General features: G+C 45.6%; 1 protein-coding gene across 1 annotated transcript; it reads left to right on the top strand.

Annotated features, from left to right (window-relative positions):
- Window positions 1-70: 70 nt before the first annotated feature.
- On the top strand, window positions 71-21309 carry LOC306755067 (cryptochrome-1-like). Its single transcript, XM_079239313.1, has 12 exons — window positions 71-218; window positions 2296-2459; window positions 10651-10759; window positions 11333-11475; window positions 11590-11774; window positions 13792-13880; window positions 14058-14198; window positions 15633-15944; window positions 16019-16170; window positions 20025-20227; window positions 20973-21076; window positions 21162-21309. Exons 2-12 carry the CDS (start codon window positions 2302-2304, stop codon window positions 21219-21221), a joined length of 1656 nt encoding a protein of 551 aa, XP_079095439.1. The 5' UTR covers window positions 71-218; window positions 2296-2301; the 3' UTR covers window positions 21222-21309.
- Window positions 21310-21445: the final 136 nt, after the last annotated feature.

The following is a 21445-nucleotide window of genomic DNA, read 5'->3' as shown; positions in this document are numbered from 1 at the left end:
CATGAAGGCAGCAGGAGACGGAGTTTAAAAGCGCGGAGCATGCGCAGTGCTGCAAACTCTTATGAAACAAAGTGGAGCAGCAGGGTACAGCAGGTACAGAGACTCTCTGTGACAGGATTTACTGGCACGTATCACCCCCCAGCCCTCCCATACCGAAGGAAGAAATGCTCTTTAGTCTGGGCTTGACATAAACATCACCTCTGGTGAGGCAGCAGAAGGTAAGACGAAGCTTTTTGGTGGTTAATGTTAAGGAGAAACCGGCTTTACTTCAATAAACAGCGCCATTAGTTACATAAGCAGCGCGCCGGTGACCCCGTTTTGTTCTGGAGATGTTTTCTCAACTTTACAAAAACTTCCACTCAGTTCAGCTGGTTTTTCTACCTGTTTAGGAAATATAGGTCAGCTTTAAACGAGGAGCGTGTTTTTCTTTGTGCTGTTTATTGTGAGGAAACACCGGGAAACAGAGGAGACGCAGTGACCTGGTTTTCATTTGGAGAAGTCCTGAAAGGCTCAATACTGACCTGACAGACACCATGCAAAGCTGCTGTTTCCTCTGAATAACATTCACAAGATTTCTCCATCATTTTCTGGACAAACACAACAATATATCAAATGTGTTCATATCTAATATTACTTATAATTTAGAGGAGTTATGGATGGGTAACTAGACAGTGTCTATAATTATATTATATTTTGTTCTGTCATATTATGTTCAATTATATCATATTATGTTTGATTATATTATATAGTGTTCTATTATATTATATTATGTTCTAATATAATATATTTATATTATATTATGTTCTATTATATTATATTATATTATATTATATATGTTCTAATATATAAAATTATATTGTATTACATTATATTATGTCCTATTATATTATGTCGTATTATATTATGTCCTATTATATTATGTTCTATTATATTATGTCCTATTATATTCTATTGTATTATATATGTTCTAATATATAAAATTATATTATATTATATTATATTACATTTTATTATATTATCTGTAGGAGCAGAGTTGTGTATGATCAGGCTGTCAGCTCCTGTTCTGTCCTTCATGAAGGACTTTTAATGACGTCACAGCTGTTTTATTTCTCTTCCTGACATCTGAGAAAGTGTTTTTATATCTTCATTAATCAGCCAATCAAACTATTAGACTTTAATTCACTTTGTTCTTTAAAATCAGCACTGAGTGTGGCGTGTAAACAGATAAAACCTGTTTCATCCAGAGCGGCTGCTGATTGCCGTGCAGGTCAGACGTGAGGAGTATCGGAGTTTCTAAGTGTGAAAACACACACGTTTCAGCTGAACATGTTGTGTGAAGATTCATTTACAGAATATTCTGCTGTGGTTTGTCACTCGGTTCAGCATCAAACCCTCTGAACGGTGTTTAAACCTGGAGATGCTGAATATGAATGAGCTGGACGAAGCGGGGGATGAATGAATGAATGAATGAGTGAAGCTGAGTATTTTCTGCTGTGGAAACTTAAACCATGAATTATGTTGGTGCTTTCTGAGCTCCCAGGAAACGCAGAAACAAACTTAATAATCTGCTTCTTCCTGCATGTGCACGTTTACTCTGTTTCCCCCTGCTGAATGAAGCGTGCTGGCCAACGAGGGCTTCACCAGCGTGTGTGTGTGTGTGTGAGTCATTCAGCCGCTAACGTAGACACACTGTCAGCAAGCCAAACGTCAGCTTGCCATGTCATGAGTTAGCTGTTTGAATCCACGCCTGCACGTCTGTCAGGGGCATCTTTTCTGTCTTAAAGCGCCAGAAGCTGCTCAGTTCGCCGTCCTGGTTTGGTCCCACTCTGACCAGTAAATCTGCTCTGAACTAACAGACTGGTTGCTTTAAGGTGACACCCGACATGTCAAACCCACTTCTGGCTGAATCTGCGGACGTTTGTAACCCCTCCCCTGAAAGCACGGCATGACTCCGCCTCTATGGAGGGGAAACATCCATGCAGGGCTTTAATATCAGCTGATTTGCAGCAGAAACGATCCTGCAGGAACATCTGGAGGATTTCCCTGTAAATGAGTCTCTCTAACAGGAACCAAACGCAGCTGATCTTCATCCTGTTTCTGCTGCGTTTTCAGGTAAATCTAGGAAGCAAAAGATGCTCCTGCAGAGCGTCTGTTTGACCCTCAGACTTAAATAAACATGTTTGGATGTTTTTCCCTGTGGAGTCTCCAAAGCCACACCAGAACCGGGTCTCAGAAAAGCAGAAAAGTTCCCTTCAGCGTCCAGCAGGTCTTCATCGTTCACCTTCCGCTCCTCAGAACAAGATGGCTCCAAACTCCATCCACTGGTTCCGGAAAGGCCTCCGTCTCCATGACAACCCGGCGCTGCGAGAGGCCGTCCGCGGGGCGGGCACGGTGCGCTGCGTTTACTTCCTGGACCCGTGGTTCGCAGGGTCTTCCAACGTTGGGGTCAACAGGTGGAGGTACGTGGACGTCTGCATCAGTTTACTGTCATTTCCATCACTTTCTGGGATGGTTGTTGCAAAATGCTGAGCTGCAGGAAAAAATGTTCACATTTATTTTTTATTTAACTTTTTTCTGTTTATTTTTACATCGTTGCAGGAGTTCATCAGGAAATGTGCACGTAGGCGTGCACAATTATATGTGTTTAATAAATGCTAAAATAGATAAATAATACACAATTATTTAATATATATACATACATACATATATATAAAATAAAATAAAATAAATTTGCTGCTGTTCACATCTTTACCACTAGATGTCAGTAAATTGATCTTTCTTTGAATTATTTTAATAGAATATCTTATTTTATTGTGTTTTTTGCTCTTTGTTGTTGTCTTTTATGCTTGTTTACACCATCTGTGATGCTTTTAATGTTTCATGTGAAGCACTTTGGCTTTGCAAATAAACTTGCTTTGCCTAAGTCTTCCACACTGTACCTTTAAGTGTGAGCAGCTCTAATAAAAGTTGAAAAAACATGAAAATATGATTAAGAAAAGAAAAGAAATTACAATTCTTTTTGTTTTTAGTTGTTTACAAATCAAACCGGTGCAGGTGAATTTTAGGTCAAACATGAATGTTTAGAAATGATTTAAGTCAGTCTCTGTCAGTCTGGTGGTTTCCTGGTAAATAAACTGTTACAGAAATGTCACGTTTCTGCTCCGTCTCTGCAGCAGTTTACTCAGACAGAGAAACATTTCTGATGCTGCGATTAGTTGTCAGATGTCCTGAAACACCAAGAACATGAAGAAGAAAAAAACAGATAACTGGGAAAAATCCTCATTTAGAGGAAAATATTCCTGACAAAAGTTACAAAATTAGAAGCAACAAAAACTGTTTTAACACCTGCATTTATTAAAAATGACATAAAAGTAAGAAAGAAAGAAAATTAAATAAAATACAGTTGCATATTAAACCAGTTATTACTACTACTAATGCTGGTGATTATGGTGGTAATAATTATGATTATAAATGTTGTTGTTATTATTATTATTATTATTATTATTATTATTATTATTAGGGTCCTCGCCATACCCTAACCCTATTATTATTATTATTATTATGATTATGATGATAATCATAATAATAAATTCATTATTATCATTAATAAAAGTATTATTATTTTTATTATTGTTATTATTAACATTAAAAATAAATAAAATCTAATGAAAACAAATAAATAGATGTAGATTAAATAGAAACATCATTTTGTCTGAAAGGGTTCAAACTGCTGTAGGAAATGTTTCCACGCTGAGTCTGAACTCTCCAGTTTCATTAGATAGATGCACACATAGATACATAAATAGGTAGAACTTAAATCACGTCCAAATAAAACCATGAAAATGCGTTGTCATGGAGATGCTGGAAGCTGCACAGCGTGCAGGATGATGGAGAGTTCTTCCAGATGCAGCATGAAGTCATCATTTCTCTGCTGCTGAAGCTGCGGCCGTGCACGTTCTCATGTGACCTGCGGCCGTGCACGTTCTCATGTGACCTGCGGCCGTGCACGTTCTCATGTGACCTGCGGCCGTGCACGTTCTCATGTGACCTGCGGCCGTGCACGTTTGCGTCTGATCTGCGGTCTGGAGGAAACTTGCAGAAATGTCTGCGCTGTAAGTCGGGGTTTAGGAGACTGAGCAGCAGCTCTGACCAGGCGCCGCCTGCTCAGCCTGCTCCACGGCCACAAGGTGACTTCTCTTTAAGTCTCTGCGTCCTCTAATCCCCCCCCCTGCTGAGGTCGGTCTGCAGGTGGGGCGCGGGGCTCGGCGTCTGGCTGCAGACTGGCTGGTGAAAAGCCTCTTTGTGTGGCTGCAGTCAGGTGGATCTGATCTGTCCAGACGAAGCTTCCTGTCGCTTCACGTGAGCGTGGAGTTGTTAGACAGCAGCGCTCTGCAGGGCGAGGACGTTTCCCCACCATTCACTGCTCATTGACCCGTTCTTTGTCTGATGTCTATTTATAGCCGCTGATTGAACCCAGGCAGCATCAGAGGGCAGCGATCCCGTCTCATCCAGCTGATTGTTATTCTAAAAGTGGAAATGCACGTCGCTTCGCTAATCCCCACTTCTGAAACACTTTCTAAGTCGTTTGTGGGTTGAATGCTTCGTTTCTTCATGTGTGCTGGTAGCGGTGGTGGGACGGAGGGTTCGTCCTCGTCTCACGTTGGTCTGGAAGAACTGAGGTCATCAATATCATTTAGCCGGAGCTTTTTGTGGAAGGATCCTCCTGGTTTAGAGGAGAGAAAATGGTCTTAAGGAGAAGTTTTAGAGGTTTGTTCTTCCATTTTCAGAGTTAAGTGAAATCTTACAGAAACTGAAGCAAAGTGAATGAAATGAAATTAAACTCTGCTTGGTCGAGCTTTGACTGGACTCCAGGTTTCTCATCAGCGTTTGGGGAAGAAAACTTACAATACTCTGCACGTTTTGGCCGAATCTTGCCAGGCTGGTTCTGATTCTGGCTCATGTGGTCCACGTGCCGGTTGTCGACCTGGACTCTGATTACAGCAAGTTTTCTACAGGCCAGAGGTGGTCATGTGACCTGGTTCTGGCAGCCACACCCACACAAAGTCAGGCGTATCCTCGAGACCCACCGTCCTGCAACACACCTGGATGAAAGGTCGGATTGCCATGGCAACGTGTTATTTGGCATGCGGATGAGGGAATTGAGGCGTGTTGGAGAAGAGCTGCGTCTGGAAGTTGCAGGATTGCAGATCTTCAGGACCAGACTTGGGTTCCACCGCCGTAAATAAAAAATTATTTTTGCACCAGAAGCTTCATTTCTGGCGTCTTCAGATGTTTTTGCCAGAAACGTGTCGAAGCCGAGACAGCAAAGGCTCCGCAGACATATATTTACCTCCCTAAATGATGCGTTGTTGTTAGAACGATCTGCTCAGTGACGGATCGGTCGTGTCTCCAGCTTTCATAGCTGATGCAGCTTCAGCTGAAACCTGCGCAGCCGCTGGGACGCCTGCGCGGCCGCTGGGACGCCTGCAGGGCCGCTGGGACGCCTGCAGGGCCGCTGGGACGCCTGCGCGGCCGCTGGGACACCTGCAGGGCCGCTGGGACGCCTGCAGGGCCGCTGGGACGCCTGCGCGGCCGCTGGGACGCCTGCAGGGCCGCTGGGACGCCTGCGCGGCCGCTGGGACGCCTGCGCGGCCGCTGGGACGCCTGCGCGGCCGCTGGGACACCTGCAGGGCCGCTGGGACGCCTGCGCGGCCGCTGGGACGCCTGCGCGGCCGCTGGGACGCCTGCAGGGCCGCTGGGACGCCTGCGCGGCCGCTGGGACGCCTGCGCGGCCGCTGGGACGCCTGCAGGGCCGCTGGGACGCCTGCAGGGCCGCTGGGACGCCTGCGCGGCCGCTGGGACGCCTGCGCGGCCGCTGGGACGCCTGCAGGGCCGCTGGGACGCCTGCAGGGCCGCTGGGACGCCTGCAGGGCCGCTGGGACGCCTGCGCGGCCGCTGGGACGCCTGCAGGGCCGCTGGGACGCCTGCAGGGCCGCTGGGACGCCTGCAGGGATGTGTGCACCACTACATCGTGCCTGCAGCCTCTCTTTTCGCCGTGGCATCGTCATTTCGTCCGTTTCTGATGCTCTTCTCTGTTTCATCCCAGACGCTGGTGTGCAGTCTGTCCTCTGTGGCTGATGGTTGCTTGGAGGTTTCATGTGTTGCGTATTAATGGGAGTTGTGTGTTTATGTGCGTTAGATCGGCACGGACGAGTGACGTAGTTCTGGGTAACCGCTTGTGGAAGTGCAACTCTCCGTCTGTCGCTTTGTGATGAATAAAAACCACCATCATGTCTGGATCTGTCTGCTCTCAGAGGGAAATATTCACCTACTTTCAGGCTGTGAATACAGACCTGGTTTGTTCCTTCAGACTGCAGCTCCGTCCCTTACTGACCTAAATCCTCAGTGTTTGAAAGCATCTCATCTAAAGGTCAGATGATTTAAAAAAGACCACTTTGCGTAACCGTGTGCTGAAACTGGAGAAGTGTCCACGATACCAGCTGCTCAGCCGATTAATAAACAAAGCTTTAGTCCAGATATCTCAAACTGATATCACAGATTCATGTTTAATGTGTTTTTATAGCTTGAAAAGCTTATTATTATCGCACTATATTCCCACTACAGCGATATTTCTCATCAGTTTCAGGTTAAGAGGCTCATTTTGACCCTGGAAGCTGTAAAAACTAAGAATAAGTCGTCATTTTCCTATTTTAAGGAAGGAAAGTTGGCATAATCTCTGAGGAATATAGGCTAGTGTGTCAGTGCATGAAATGATGACCTACATCGTGGGAGGGTTTCCTCTGTGGTCCGTTGCAGCAGGTAGACGTAGAAACTGGAGGGGAGAACACAGATTAGAGAAGCACACGCAGAAACCAGCGGTGCAAAACCAAACGCCATCCGGTTTTCTGCAGAAACGCGCAGGAGCCGAGGATCCTGCAAGGTTTCTCCCAGCAAGGTCAGCGGCTGTTCAGCCCGTCTGGCTGCTCCACATCGAACCAAGGCCGGGTTTGGAAAAACGTAGAAAGTTTATACAAAATGTTCTTTTCCTCTGAGCGGATCTGGGATTGACCTGCAATAAACCCGCTGCAGACACAGGAAGCACTGCCAACGCAAAGCAGCGCAACCATGACGCCATTTTATTTAATGAATACGTTTTTATTAAAGTTAGACCAGAACCACGAAGGAAAACCTCCATCAGAACCAGAACCAGGGAGGAAAACCTCCATCAGGACCAGAACCAGGGAGGAAAACCTCCATCAGGACCAGAACCAGGGAGGAAAACCTCCATCAGGACCAGAACCAGGGAGGAAAACCTCCATCAGAACCAGAACCAGGGAGGAAAACCTCCATCAGGACCAGAACCAGGAAGGAAAACCTCCATCCAGTGTTGAGTTGTATAGCTGACACACAAACAGCAAACAGAACAAACTAAAGAAGAAGAAGACACAGAAACTGTCAAAAGGCAGAAGAAGAAGCGGCTTTGTAGCTTTTTTTCTTCTGTTGTATTTAGACAGTTTTATTACCGCTACCAACTCATGTCGAAACACAGAGCACCGCCCCCTAGTGGACAAACTGACTTAACCACGGCAATGTAAAAGACGCGTGGCAGTGTGAGGACGGCAACGTGTGAAATGAACGTCACCGTTTACATATGTTAAGGAGCAGAAAAGGGCTTTTTATGCACTAACAACCATTCAATAGAAACATATATCTTTAAAAACATTGTTTATTTTCCTACAATCTGATTGACACCAAGTAATATATTAACGTCAGCCGATTGGACCAGTGATAGAGTAACAGTAGAGTAACATCAGCTCATTGGACCAGGCTAGTATCTGTGGTTTTACGCGGTTTGTTCGTGTAAAACGTAAACAGAAATAGTTTGGAATCTGGAGCGAAGCTGATCGCAGCCCTACAGGTGGCCTAGTTTTTCTTTTCTTACCATGATTTGAAAGTGAAAACAGGATCATGGTGGCGTAACCGTAGACCCCCGAAGGCCCCTAGACCGTGTGACGGGAGGTCGTGCCGTCGTTTCTGCACAGAGGAGCCAAATAAATCATTTAAAAGAAAAGTTCATCAATGAATCCCAGGAATCTTTCTTCACAACTTTCAGTCGTTATTTTTCTGCACCAGCCGATAAAAAGAAATGGAAAAATAAAACTGTGTGTGTGTGTGTGTGTGTGTGTGCAGCCTGGAATGAGGTTACTAGGCTAGAGGATTGTGTTATGGTGCAGTAGAAACTGAGTGTGTCCGCTGTGACAGATGTAGGCCAGGACAGTTATATAAGGTCGGCTGTATGATGCAGGAAAAAGGTGCACTCGCTCCAACAACACACACCCCAGGAAGAGGCGGTTAACCCTGCAAAACACACAAAAACACTCAAATAGGGAAGCTCGCACTGGTGCTCGCAGTGTTAACATGAGCGCTTCCGGGTGGTGAGAACACACACACACACACACACACACACACACGTCGGTTTGGATGTGTTTAAGCGGCTCACATGGAAACACGATTTTGGCTAATTGAGATTTTCTTGGCAGATTCTGGCAGCTGGAAACTTAACCTGATACCAGAAATTAGTCCAATGATCAGCTCCATCTGTTCAGCTGATCAGCCAATCACAGGGCAGCAGCTCGGCCTTCAAACTGAGCATCAGGATGAGGAGTAAGAGGATTGTAAGGTCCGTTCACACCAGGATGGTCTGCTAGATCCTGTCTTCTAGACGGGTTTGTGTCAACGTGGCACGACTCAAACAGACCGGACCTTTTAAATAACGTGTTCCTCCTCCCGCCAGCGGTGGCGACGCATCAGAAATCCCCGGAGGAGATGAGGAAGAAGAAGACGCCCACATCAAATAAAAAAACTGGTTAGGTCTGGGCGATTAATCAGATTTTAATCTCAACTACGATCTGGGTTTTCAACTATGATAAAACTAAAAGGGTGTGATTATTTTTCTCTCTGCAGTTTCCTCTCCTGCTGTCTTCAGCTGCTAATCGAGCGTCTCTGGCGTTGCAGCGCTGTGCTGTAAACTCCTCGCACAGCCGCTTTGCTTTCATTCAGACACTGTTGCCAACTTGGAGACTTTCTCGCTAAATCTGGAGACTTTTTTTGTTAAAAGCAACAAATCTTGCAGCTTTTACTGGAGTTATTAGACTTTTCTGGTGTTTTGGCGACTGACTTGAAGACACATATTGTTCTGCAGTTACTGTAAGGAAGGAGCAGCGGGAGCCTCTCCCGTCCTAAAGCACTCCCAGGCGGCCAGTCTCAGTCGGCTCCGGCTGCAGGTCAATGTAGAATAACTGCAGTAGGTTGTGGAAGTTCACCTAAACATAGTTTATACCATTGTCACTGACAACTGGCTGCATTATTTTCCTATACATAGTTCGGCCAGTTAAACACTGTAATATCCCTCCGTTACGGGGCGTTACCATAGCAACGCGTTAACCAGCTGGTTCAGATCAGCCGTCTTTTAACAGGTGAATGAGAGAAACGCGCTGCAGCCTGACAGCGGTTGTTTGGTATAAAACGTACAACGAGGCCAACGTAAAATAGTTCCTATATAAGCGGTAAAAGCGGATTAAACAACTCGGAACCGTGCATTAGATGGTTATAATGCACGACACGGAGTCTAGAACACCACGACGCGCAGAGTTGTTTATAAATACTGGATAATTGTGTTAAATAATCGAGATCTGAATTTCAGTCAAAAATAATCGTGATTATAATTTTTGCCATATTGGTTCAGCCCTAGTTGATGCACATGTATGTGTGTAACTGTACGAACTGTCCAAAAACACCAGAAGAAGAAAACTGCAAAGTGTTTTAGTTCTCATCTTCTTCAGGTGCTTTTTATCTGGCGGTTTCTGCGTCTGTTCCTCTTCTTCGATCGTTTCTTCCTTTCTTTGCTGTACAAGCCAACAACTCGCTGCGATTTGCGGCATCGCTCCGTTTTCTCCGTCATAGGAAGCTCATCCCTGACATGGTTTGTTCCAGTTAGCAAAGTCATCCTGGATATGTTGGACCTGCTCCGTAGTGCAGCTCCCGACTCTGGTGTGAATCCCACCTGAACCAGCAGTTTTAGCTGGTCGTTCAGACCACTGCGTCCAACATCCTGGTTTTCCTACAAACAGGCGACATAATGTCCCTAAAAGCTAAAAAAAACAAATAAAAAAGCTTTTTGTGCTGAAAAGACGCCTTAAAGTAGCGTAAAGCACGAGAGCTGGTCTGCAGTCCTGCAGAGCTCATGCAGACACACGAATTGGGAGCAAATGCAGCTTTGGCTGGGAGCGAGGCTTCTTGATCAGGTTCGCAACTTAGCCTGGCCGCCTGCGCAGCTGATCCACCTGATTCTGCAGGTCAGACGCAGCGCAGCCTGCAGCCGTGTTGCAGGATCTTAACCTGCTACTGGAAGCACAGGAAGGAACGTTTCATACCAAATACCACAACCATACCACTTTTTCTTCTATTTGGTTTCATGGCAGAGCCTAAAACTGCATCAGAACATGAAATATGCAATAAAACAGGACAAATGAACTGATTCCATAAAATATGTCTCTTTTTGGGTCAAAAGCCAGTTTAAAACACAAACAGGAGGCTTTTCTGTCTGTTCTGCATGAGATGAGTAACCATGTCTGCTCTCCGTGTCTGCAGGTTCCTCCTGCAGTGTTTGGAGGATTTGGATGCGAATCTCCGGAAGCTCAACTCTCGGCTTTTCGTCATCCGGGGCCAACCAGCCAATGTTTTCCCTCGGCTCTTTAAGGTCAGCGTGCCGCCGTGTTTTCTCTCTGAACCAGCGGTCTGGTCGCCAGTAAAACACCAGTATAACAACGTGGAAGTCCAGTTTTATGTTCTTATTAAATAAAATCTTCCTTCAGGAAATAATGTGATCAATCTGAAATTTCTAGAGATAAACAAGTTTTTTTATCAGTTATCTTAGTTTCACATTTTATTTTTATTACCTTTTCTATAAAGGAAAAAAATTTTTTTTTTTATCCAAAATGTATTGTGTATATTTCTATCGTGTGTGTTACTATAAAAAATATAGGAATTTATTAAATAAATTGTATATTTCTTTTATAAAACTCTTCAAATAAACTACTTTCATATATATATTCCTTAATATTAGATATATTTATTTTGGGGACAGCGTGGGGACAGCATGGGGACAGCAAGACGGCGTGGGGACAGCGGGATGGCGTGGGGATGGCGTGGGGACAGCGGGACGGCGTGGGGACAGCGGGACGGCGTGGGGACGGTGTGGGGACAGCGGGACGGCGTGGGGACAGCGGGACGGCGGTGGACGGCGGTCTCTAACTCTGCGTCTGTCTCTCAGGAGTGGAAGATTTCCCGGCTGACCTTCGAGTACGACTCCGAGCCGTTCGGGAAGGAGCGAGACGCCGCCATCAAGAAGCTGGCCATGGAGGCGGGCGTGGAGGTCATCGTCAAGACCTCCCACACACTCTACGACCTGGACAAGTGAGACACACACGCGCACACACACACACACACACACACACACACACACACACACACACACGCCAGCGCAGCGGAACAACCCTTTAAACTGGTTTCTTCTTCTTCTTCCTGCAGGATCATCGAGCTGAACGGAGGACAGCCTCCTCTCACCTACAAACGTTTCCAGACACTCATCAGTCGCTTGGACCCGCCCGAGTTGCCCGTGGAGACGCTGTCGGACACGCTGATGGGCCGCTGCGTCACGCCCGTCTCTGAGTACCACGGGGAGAAGTACGGGGTCCCGTCCCTGGAGGAGCTGGGTGAGAACGCCTGTCCGTCTCAGCCGGGAGGAGTCGCGTTGGTTCCACCGGAATATCCGGGTTTTAAATGAGCCTGGATTGATTTAAACCACAGGCTTGCAGGATGCTCCGCCAGCTGTTTCCAGCTGTTTCCAGCTGTTTCCTCCAGCTGTTTCCAGCTGTTTTCCACTGTTTCCAGCTGTTTTCCACTATTTCCAGCTGTTTCCAGCTGTTTTCCACTATTTCCAGCTGTTTCCAGCTGTTTTTCAGCTGTTTCCAGCTGTTTTCCAGCTGTTTTTCAGCTGTTTCCAGCTGTTTTCCACTATTTACAGCTGTTTCCAGCTGTTTTCCAGCTGTTTTTCAGCTGTTTCCAGCTGTTTTCCACTATTTCCAGCTGTTTCCAGCTGTTTTCCAGCTGTTTTTCAGCTGTTTCCAGCTGTTTTCCACTATTTCCAGCTGTTTCCAGCTGTTTTTTCAGCTGTTTCCAGCTGTTTTCCACTATTTACAGCTGTTTCCAGCTGTTTTCCAGCTGTTTTTCAGCTGTTTCCAGCTGTTTTCCACTATTTCCAGCTGTTTCCAGCTGTTTTCCAGCTGTTTTTCAGCTGTTTCCAGCTGTTTTCCACTATTTACAGCTGTTTTCCAGCTGTTCCCAGCTCACATCTTCTGATGTGCTGCTTGTGTCAACGTAGCCGGTGCATTTACGTCTTCCTCCTGCCAGCTGCTTCTTCTGCAGCTTTCCAGTCAGAACGCCTCCTGGCAGCTTGTTTGGTCACACGGAAACGTTTGCTCGTTGGGAACGTTCAGACTTTTCCTTCCTGGAGGACATTCAGCTCCAGACCAGCCAGTTAACCCGGCTGAATGTTGCTTCTGAACATCATGACTTCCATCTCTGATGAGCGATAAATGTAATAAATGATTCCAGCTTTGTGTGACGGAAATAAACGATGGGAACAGAAATCTCTTCCACGCGAACTCTCCTTAAACCGTCAGGTTGAGTCTCTATTTAAAGCCATGTTTCCTGTAAAGCCTTGCAACAAGATTAACCAGGTTTACCTTCTCTGAGTTTCCCTCCAGATGCCGTGTTTCCATTCAGCCTCCTGCAGTCCATTCATGTTCTTATCTTCTCTGGAGCCATCTGCCTTTTACACCTGTGGAGTTATTCCACCAACATGCTGGGAGCTGCAGGTTTAAACCTGTCTGCTTTCACTCTGCAAGCTGTTATTTACCTCCCTGCAGTAAGCAGGCAGCATGGTGGTCTGCTTATCCGCGCTCAGCCAGATGCCGTGTTTCCGTTCAGAAAGCTGCCGTTGGTTCGCACCCAGCCGGGCCGCTCTGCAGCTACTCCAGCCTGGAGCTTTTGTCAGACTTTTAGTGGAAACTGCGACTGGAAACAGAACTTCCTGATCAGTTTCACCAGATTTAGGTCGTATTCTGAGTCGGCAGCAGTCTGATGAGGCCTTGTTAAACATGCTGATCAGCAGCGTGTTTCTGTTGCCCCTGGCAACCTTAAAACGCAGCAACGGAAGCGTCTTCATTTCCACAAACAACTCAGATATCTGTAAAAGCTCTCGTGAGGTTATTTGTCAGACGTGCCCATATAGATGCATCTCCGGACGAGACGCAGGAGGTCACATGACCAGTCAGCGGGAGGTCACATGACCAGTTAGTTTCAGGTAAAGATGGCGAGACGGAGGAGACGGACATTTTTCCAGATGAATGGAAAAATAAAAACTTCCATCTCCAGAAATCCCTCATTTATAAACGTGATGCTAAATGAAACTCTTAAGACATGATATTTATGATGATATTATATTATTTATAATAAAACAAAATTTATATTTAACAACAACAAAACCTGTAATAATAACCTGATGTTTCCTGGAAAAACCTTGTGATGACTGGGCTGTTCCAGGACCTTTTCCAGGTTTTTCCTCCAACAGAAACTTTTCCTCGTTCCCTTCATCTTAACGCAGCTCGGTCGACACAGCAAGCAGAAAGTTCAGGGCGAAGACGAACTGAATCCGATTGATGTTTGCAGGTTTTGACACGGAAGGTCTGCCGTCCGCCGTGTGGCCCGGAGGAGAGACTGAAGCTCTGACCAGGATAGATCGCCATCTGGAGAGGAAGGTGGGTACTGCGTCTCCTGTCTGCACCCGACACCACGATTGTCTGGTTTTCCTCCGAGTTTAGAGACTAAATGTATGGAAGGGTTTTTTTTCCATGCTTTACTGGGTTTTAGCAACATTTCCCACAGACTGGGAGACTTTTTACAATAAATAAACTCTTTTGTTTCTCCGTTTTCAGGCGTGGGTGGCCAACTTCGAGCGTCCCAGGATGAACGCCAACTCGCTGCTGGCCAGTCCGACAGGCCTCAGCCCGTACCTGCGCTTCGGCTGCCTCTCCTGTCGCCTCTTCTACTTCAAGCTCACCGACCTCTACCGCAAGGTCAGCTTTAAACCGTTCCCGTGCGGCTCAGCGGCTGAAAACATGCATTGTGAAGGAAAAGCAGAAAAACAAATGGAGCTCTCAGTAAACCATCGATGGCCAACAGAGTTGGTCTGAAATCGTAGAAATATTTTATCATATTTTATCATTCTAGTAAAAATGACACTTTTCCATCCAAACGCTGCTCCTGCTTTTCAGGCTTCGACTCAAAAGTTGCATTTCTGTAATGAAATGTGTGCAGCTGCAGGGCGTTGTAGGACCCGTCTGGAGTCACAGTGAAGGAAAAATGTTTGTCAGAGTTTGTTCCGAAGTGAAGATGGCACATACCCAACCTAAGAAATGAGCAGTGATGCAGCTGCAGCGCTACGTTTCTGTCCACTTTTCAGGCCCGTCTGAGTCAGTTTGTGGTTCCGACGGGCCTGAAAGTCTGACGGGCTGGAAAAGGTCTGCAGCAGGTCAGACCAGGTCACAGATCTGCACCTGGCAGGAGAAAATTTAGATGCTCGCAGCTGCTTTTAAACTTCTTTGTTTTAAATTCGTGCAGGATATTCAGGCTGTGACGACGGGCTTTTGTCCCGATTCCATTCTGATTGTTTTTGGGTGACGATTCAATTTTACTTGCAATTTTCCCAATTCTTTGATTTTACTGGTTTTTGTAGATTAAAAACTGAAGAAAATGTACAACTTTTTTTTAAAATTGTCATTTTTCTTAATTTCATTGAGAGAAAAAAAACAAGCCAGCAGCCAGATCGTCATGCTGCTGCTATAATGACCAAGAAAACAATAAAAAGATCAATAAAAATGACAAAAATTTTATAATGGCTTATATTTATTTGAGGAAAATTTTTAACAAAAAATCTATTTTTAAAATTGTGAAGTAAAAAATCCAAATTTTCGATTTTTGATTAGATTTTCTCACCCCTACAGGATATTATTTTTAATTCTTCCTAATTAAAAAGATCCTTCCTTTAAATTCTCATATTTAATCCCTCAGATTATTTTTATCATCATTTTCGTATTTAATCATTTATCTGATTTTGACACTTTTGGAAGCTTCATCAGACACAAAACTGCAGATTATTAACTGGATGAAGGATTAAAATCATCATTTTCACGGATCTTTATATTAATAATTAGTTTATTTTTACTATTTAGTCATTTTATTATTTATTTTTATTTTTAGCTTGTTTGTTTGATTGTTTTAATCCCATTTAAAGTCTCGTTCCTGGTGGTCTGTGCGGCGATAGACGTCCGTCTTCAGGCTCCAAAACACAGAAAACATTTATCAACAGATTTATCGCCAGTTTTGACAGAAACTTTCCGTGACAGCCGTCATATTTAGCCAGAAGCCGATACGGATCATTTCCAGCATTTTGTGCTTCAGCCATGTTCCAGCAGAAATAATCGAGTATTTCCTGCTTCCGATGCGTTCAGGTGAAAAAGAACAGCTCTCCTCCGCTCTCCCTGTACGGCCAGTTACTCTGGCGGGAGTTCTTCTACACGGCAGCCACCAACAACCCACGCTTCGACAAGATGGAGGGAAACCCCATCTGCGTCCGCATCCCATGGGACAGAAATCCCGAAGCTCTGGCCAAGTGGGCGGAGGCGAAGACGGGCTTCCCCTGGATCGACGCCATCATGACTCAGCTGAGGCAGGAGGGCTGGATCCACCACCTGGCCAGGCACGCCGTGGCGTGCTTCCTCACCAGGGGCGACCTGTGGATCAGCTGGGAGGAAGGGATGAAGGTCAGTGTGGCGTTTTGGCTGTGAGCGAACGGCGGCGGCGCGTGGGAAATGACGGGGGTGTGCTGCTGCTGCAGGTGTTCGAGGAGCTGCTGCTGGACGCAGACTGGAGCGTGAACGCCGGCAGCTGGATGTGGCTGTCCTGCAGTTCCTTCTTCCAGCAGTTTTTCCACTGCTACTGCCCCGTGGGCTTCGGCCGGCGCACCGACCCCAACGGGGACTTCATCAGGTGGGTAGCTCTCCTGGCATCGTGCCGACAGCTGATCCTTCCACCCTGGATGGCCCTCGTTCCCTCCATCTCTCTCAGAAGAGCTCAGTTCAGGCGAAGCTCCAGAAACTACACCAAGCAGTGAATTTGGAAAACAATCAGCTTTTCTTTCCACAGGCAGCTGTCAGCTTTAGTCTTTACAGAACACACACTCACACACACACACACACACACAGAGCAGAAGACAGAGAGATGGAGGGATGAAGGGGGACCTCCAGATCTCTGGGTGAGTGAATGGAAGACGAGGAGCATCTCTCACTCCTTTATTTCTGCCCATCATTTCTTTTTCTTGTCTGTTTGACAGAAGTTTAGCTTGTAGGAGGCATGCTGCTGTAAGAACTTCCACAGTGTACCTCTCTGCGTGCCTTTTCTCTGTCTGTGAATGTTTGGTGATGTGTACACACACACACACACGTCTCCAGGTGTCTACCTGTTACCAGCTGATAGCTTCTACATGCACAGGCATAGATGATCTCTTCTTCTTCTCTGGATGTCACTCTGTGTTTGTGTCTTTTTGGCTCATCTGATATTTGGGGGATTGGGGGAAAAGTTCAGCTATCCCTCTCCCCTTTGTAGATTGTAGCTGATTGCTTTTAAGATGATTGGCCGCTCTCACGCACCCCTCCACCCATGTGCAGCCCCTGGAGCTCCGACGGGGGATCTGGCTGGTTCTCTGGCTGGGTCTCCGACTGGTTTTCCAGCTGGTTTTCCAGCCGGTTCTCCAGCTGGGTCTCCAGCCTGGTCTCCCACCCGGTCTCCAGACCAGGGGCTGCCACGGATGGAGGCTGGGCTTGAAGTTGAGAATCGGTGGTTTGTTTCTGTTCTCATTGACTTGTGCAACCCTGAGGGACGGGACTTGCTCGCGCCCCAGCAGCGCCCTCTGGGCGGGTTCGTTACTCGGTAGCGTCTCATTTCGTCAAAAGGGATTCTGACCGCTTGGTAGGGAAACGCAAACGCCTCGCCTGCGTTCGTTAGGTAGAGCACTATGAAGCATTCCCCGGAGGGTAGCGAGGAGAGGCGTTGGACCAGCTGTAGCTCTGCCATCGCAGTGTAGCACGGTTGGCGCCGGTACTCGTTACCTGTGCTGTGCCACGCGAGCCGGTCCATTGTCCAGGCACTGGGCAAAGCCCCTCATCCCGCCCTTTGTGAAATGTTCAGTGGTGCTCTGCGTATGTGAACGCAGCCCTGTCGGTTCAGGTGGGCCCGGAGCAGCGGCTGGCTGGACGTACGTGCACACCAGAGCAGAGGTTAAGGATCCTTTACAGGCTGTTGAGTTCAGTCCAAGTCATGAAACTCCAGTTAAAGTCCAGTTCAGAACAACTAACTGTGTCCATAAAAACCAGTAAATAAACCACAATGAGCTGCAAAGGAAACCAGCAGAGAAAAACTTTACAAAAACACACATTTACTCCCAAATCTTCTGATTTAGATCCTGACTCACCTTTCAGGTAATTACACCATTATTTAACCAGTAATGTAAAATACAAACACACACATTGCAACACACACACAATCAGAAAATTACCAATGTAATTCACAGAAGTCCAACAGAGTCAACACTTCTAATTTAATAAATTATTTCCATCATTTAGTCAGTATAATATTACTAATAATCAAATTAATTTAATTTTAAATTAATTTTTAAGAAATACTGCTAATAATTTGTTTAATTTAATTTAACAATTTATAATATAATATACTAAAATATAATATTAAATAATAATAATTAAATGTTATATAATTTAATATAATTAAATTAAATTGTATTATAATTTAATTTAATATAATTATTATATCAGCCATATATACATACTTTAAACTTTAATATAATCATTTCATTTATCAGTAAAAGCAGATTTAATGATGTCGGTCGTCACACATTGGAAACAAACCTTTTTTTCTTTTTGTTTATTGCTTTAATCTATTTGTATTTTTAATATCTTTACTATTATTTGTACTTGTATTTGTATAGAATTCTTTACAATATTAGTTACATTTTATTGTTTATTTTATTACATTTTTCTTTATTTTTCCCGATTGTTATTTCGTGTTTCTGGAATTGTAAATGAAGTTTACTCACCATTTCAACTGAATTCTGGGATCAATTTAAAGGAAGTTTCTGTGTTTTTACCGCTGATGGAGTCTTTACTGCACTAAATGTCAGGTAAATCAGTGTAACAGCAGCTCATCGAGCATCACGTGTCACACACGTAGCAGAGAAGCTTCTGTTCTGATCAGGAACTTTCTCATAAGACGTAAATAAAAATAAGAAGCATAAATATGTGTCCAGCTTGTGTGTCGTCGCCACCCGCTGCCCTCCGACGGACCGCCTGCTCCCGGCAGGTCGCGGATCTTCCTGGCAAAAGGGTTGTGGTCTTTTTTGGTGAAATGAGGGGGCTTCCTAGTGGGCCAGCCCAGAGAGTGACGCTGTGGGAGACAGTCAGCAGGGGGGGCTTCCAGCCCGCTGACCACTTAAAAGTGAACCACCACAGTCTGGGGGGACAGGGGGAGCAGGCATGAGCTCTTTTCTCAGTCCACCGCTGTCTGATCATGGGGGATGGAGGGGAGGGAGGGTGGGAGGGAGGGGGGGGGGGGGGGGGGGGGGGCTGGAGCTGGGAGGTGTAACGGAAGACTTCTGTCATCGACATGCAGCTTTTTCAGAGCTGTCCCATCAGATCTACGCAGAACAAATTCAAAGTGAGACATAGAACCCCCCCTCCAGCTGAACTTTCTCCTCCTTCTGCTTTCAGCAGCAGAAATGTGACAGGAAAGTCACTTTCCATCTTTTTTTAGTTTTTTATTTTCCACGCAGCGTGCCGAGATTCCCTCGATGGCAGAACTTTTCCAGCATCCACCTGCTCCGGTCGGGGTGGGCTGCGGGTGGGTGGGGTCAATACACTCTGCTTTCTAACCGCGTGTTACAGTAGACGTCTCCTAGCATCATCCACCCAATCGGCAGCGATCTCTCTAGCGGTGGTGCAGTCTCCGTAGCAACCGGAGCGGCGTCCTTCATGTGTGTGCGCGTCGGTCCGACAAGGCCGCGCCGCACGGGCCCCCACCCCTCTCTCTCTGTGCCTCTCAGCGCTGCACTATGCTGCTTCCCACAGTTCCACTCGCCCCCCTCCTCTCTCCTGTCTGTCTCCCCTCCTCGGACTAGGTAAGGTCGGACCAAGCGGAGTAGGTAGGTGGCTTCTCTTTGTCACACGGAGAAAATCCACGCTACTGTGAGGTGCTGACTTCTTTATTGGCTCCAGCTGTTTTGTCTGTGGAGTGGCTGCTGACAGTAAATGTTGTTTGGGACCACAGCCCCTCGTTTCCCATCATGTTCGGTACTTCTAGTCCTCACCGTGCACTGCGATGGTAACTCAGCTCAGTGCCAGAGTCTCTACAAGTTCATTAAAGAGTCTCAGACTTGAAGAGCAGAGATTTTGTACTCATACGCTCATGTAATGTAGCCATACGTGCAGTGTTGTGGTTGTTTGTACTTCTCATTTTGTTGCAGCTCTTTTCCATAGTATCCGTAAGCATGAGTTGCTGAAGACAAGCATGTTCCTAGTAGATACATACATGGGCTGCAAAGATATAAAGCAACACCAACATGACGATAATGCAGATGTGCATTGGTGGAAACACATTTAACACTATTCCATAGTTTTTATAAATAATTTTAAACCTGTTTTGTTTTTATAAACCATAAAATACATTTTTATTATTTTTTTCTGATGACTTTTGCATCCTTGCATCACCCCCCCCCCCCCCTGATTTTTACCCCATCGGCACCAGCCAGCGCATCTAATGTTTTCCTGTGTTTCCAGACGATACTTACCTGTCCTCCGAGGTTTCCCCGCTAAGTTCATCTACGATCCCTGGAACGCCCCAGAGTCCGTGCAGGCGGCTGCCAAGTGTATCATAGGCGTCCATTACCCAAAGCCCATGGTGCACCACGCTGAGGCGAGCCGGCTCAACATCGAGAGGATGAAGCAGATCTACCAGCAGCTGAGCCGATACAGGGGGCTAGGTAGCACATCCATGCACTTCCTATTCCACTGTTTCACTCACAGACACGTCCAGGGTTTACGGGGTGATATATGAGAGGTCAGACAGAGGAGAGTCTCATCATGCTTCATGCCAAAAGTTACTGAAAAATGTTTCCAACATCTCGTTAAAACTATCACACCAAGACCGAACGATCCTTCTACCATGTTATGTTAGCATGATGGCATTCTCCAAGGGATTGTAGGTTTTAACTAACGGGAACTGAACCAATATCGTTTAAGGAGGTATCACAGTAAATTATCACGTTAGTATCTCAACCGTTGATTAAATCCACACACGTATAAATACATCTGTTTCTGTATAAAACTGTGGCATGTGTTAGCATGTTAGCATGATAGCATGCTACATGGTATTATAACAAACTAACTGGAACAGAACTAAATATAATCATTTAAGCAGGTATCACACTGTAAATTATTAATCTATTATTTCAGCTGTAGATTAAATCCATACACATATAAATACATGTGTGTTTGTATGGAACTGTAGCCTATGTTAGCATGATAGCATTACAACTGTTTTATTCTCATTGCACCAAATTAAAATATAAATAACATACAGTTGTAAAGGATTGTTTGGAATGTTTTTCCACTAAGAGAAGATGTTGTTCCTAACATCTGATCACAGCTGCAGTTGCAGAAGAGTTTTCTGGAGAATTAATCTTGAATTAAACGTGTTTAATAACGGTGTGTGTGTGTGTTTTCTAGGCCTGTTGGCATCAGTCCATCCACCAATGGAAATGGGAACGGAGGAATCATGGCCTACTCTCCTGGAGAGCAGCAGCCAGGGACCAATAACAACAACTCACATTGTAAGGCATCTGGAAAATGCAGGATTCCTCATCATCCTGTTAAAGCAATTCCCCTCAGACCTTATCTTCTTTTTTTTTCCTTCAGTGCCTGGAGTGTCGGGAAGCTCGGTTGCAACGAGTAACAGCAGTGGAAGCATCCTGCTAAACTTTGACAGTGAGGAACAGACCGGGCCAAGCAATGTCCGACAGCAGCAGCGGCTTCCAGCTGTGCCGCAGCATCAACCACAGCAACAGCATGGTACACGGCAACTTTCTTACATCTTAGAGACGCAGCCGCGTAAATATGTCAATAAATTCCAAATTCAATCATCTCCTCGTCAGGAAAACATGCGAAAATGCTGTTAAAAGTTCAGTTCAGTCACTTCATAC

The sequence above is a fragment of the Telmatherina bonti genome (assembly GCF_933228915.1).
Source record: "Telmatherina bonti genome assembly, chromosome: 4".
NCBI classification, from domain to species: Eukaryota; Metazoa; Chordata; class Actinopteri; order Atheriniformes; family Telmatherinidae; genus Telmatherina; species Telmatherina bonti.
This window is presented reverse-complemented; position numbering and strand designations above follow the sequence as displayed.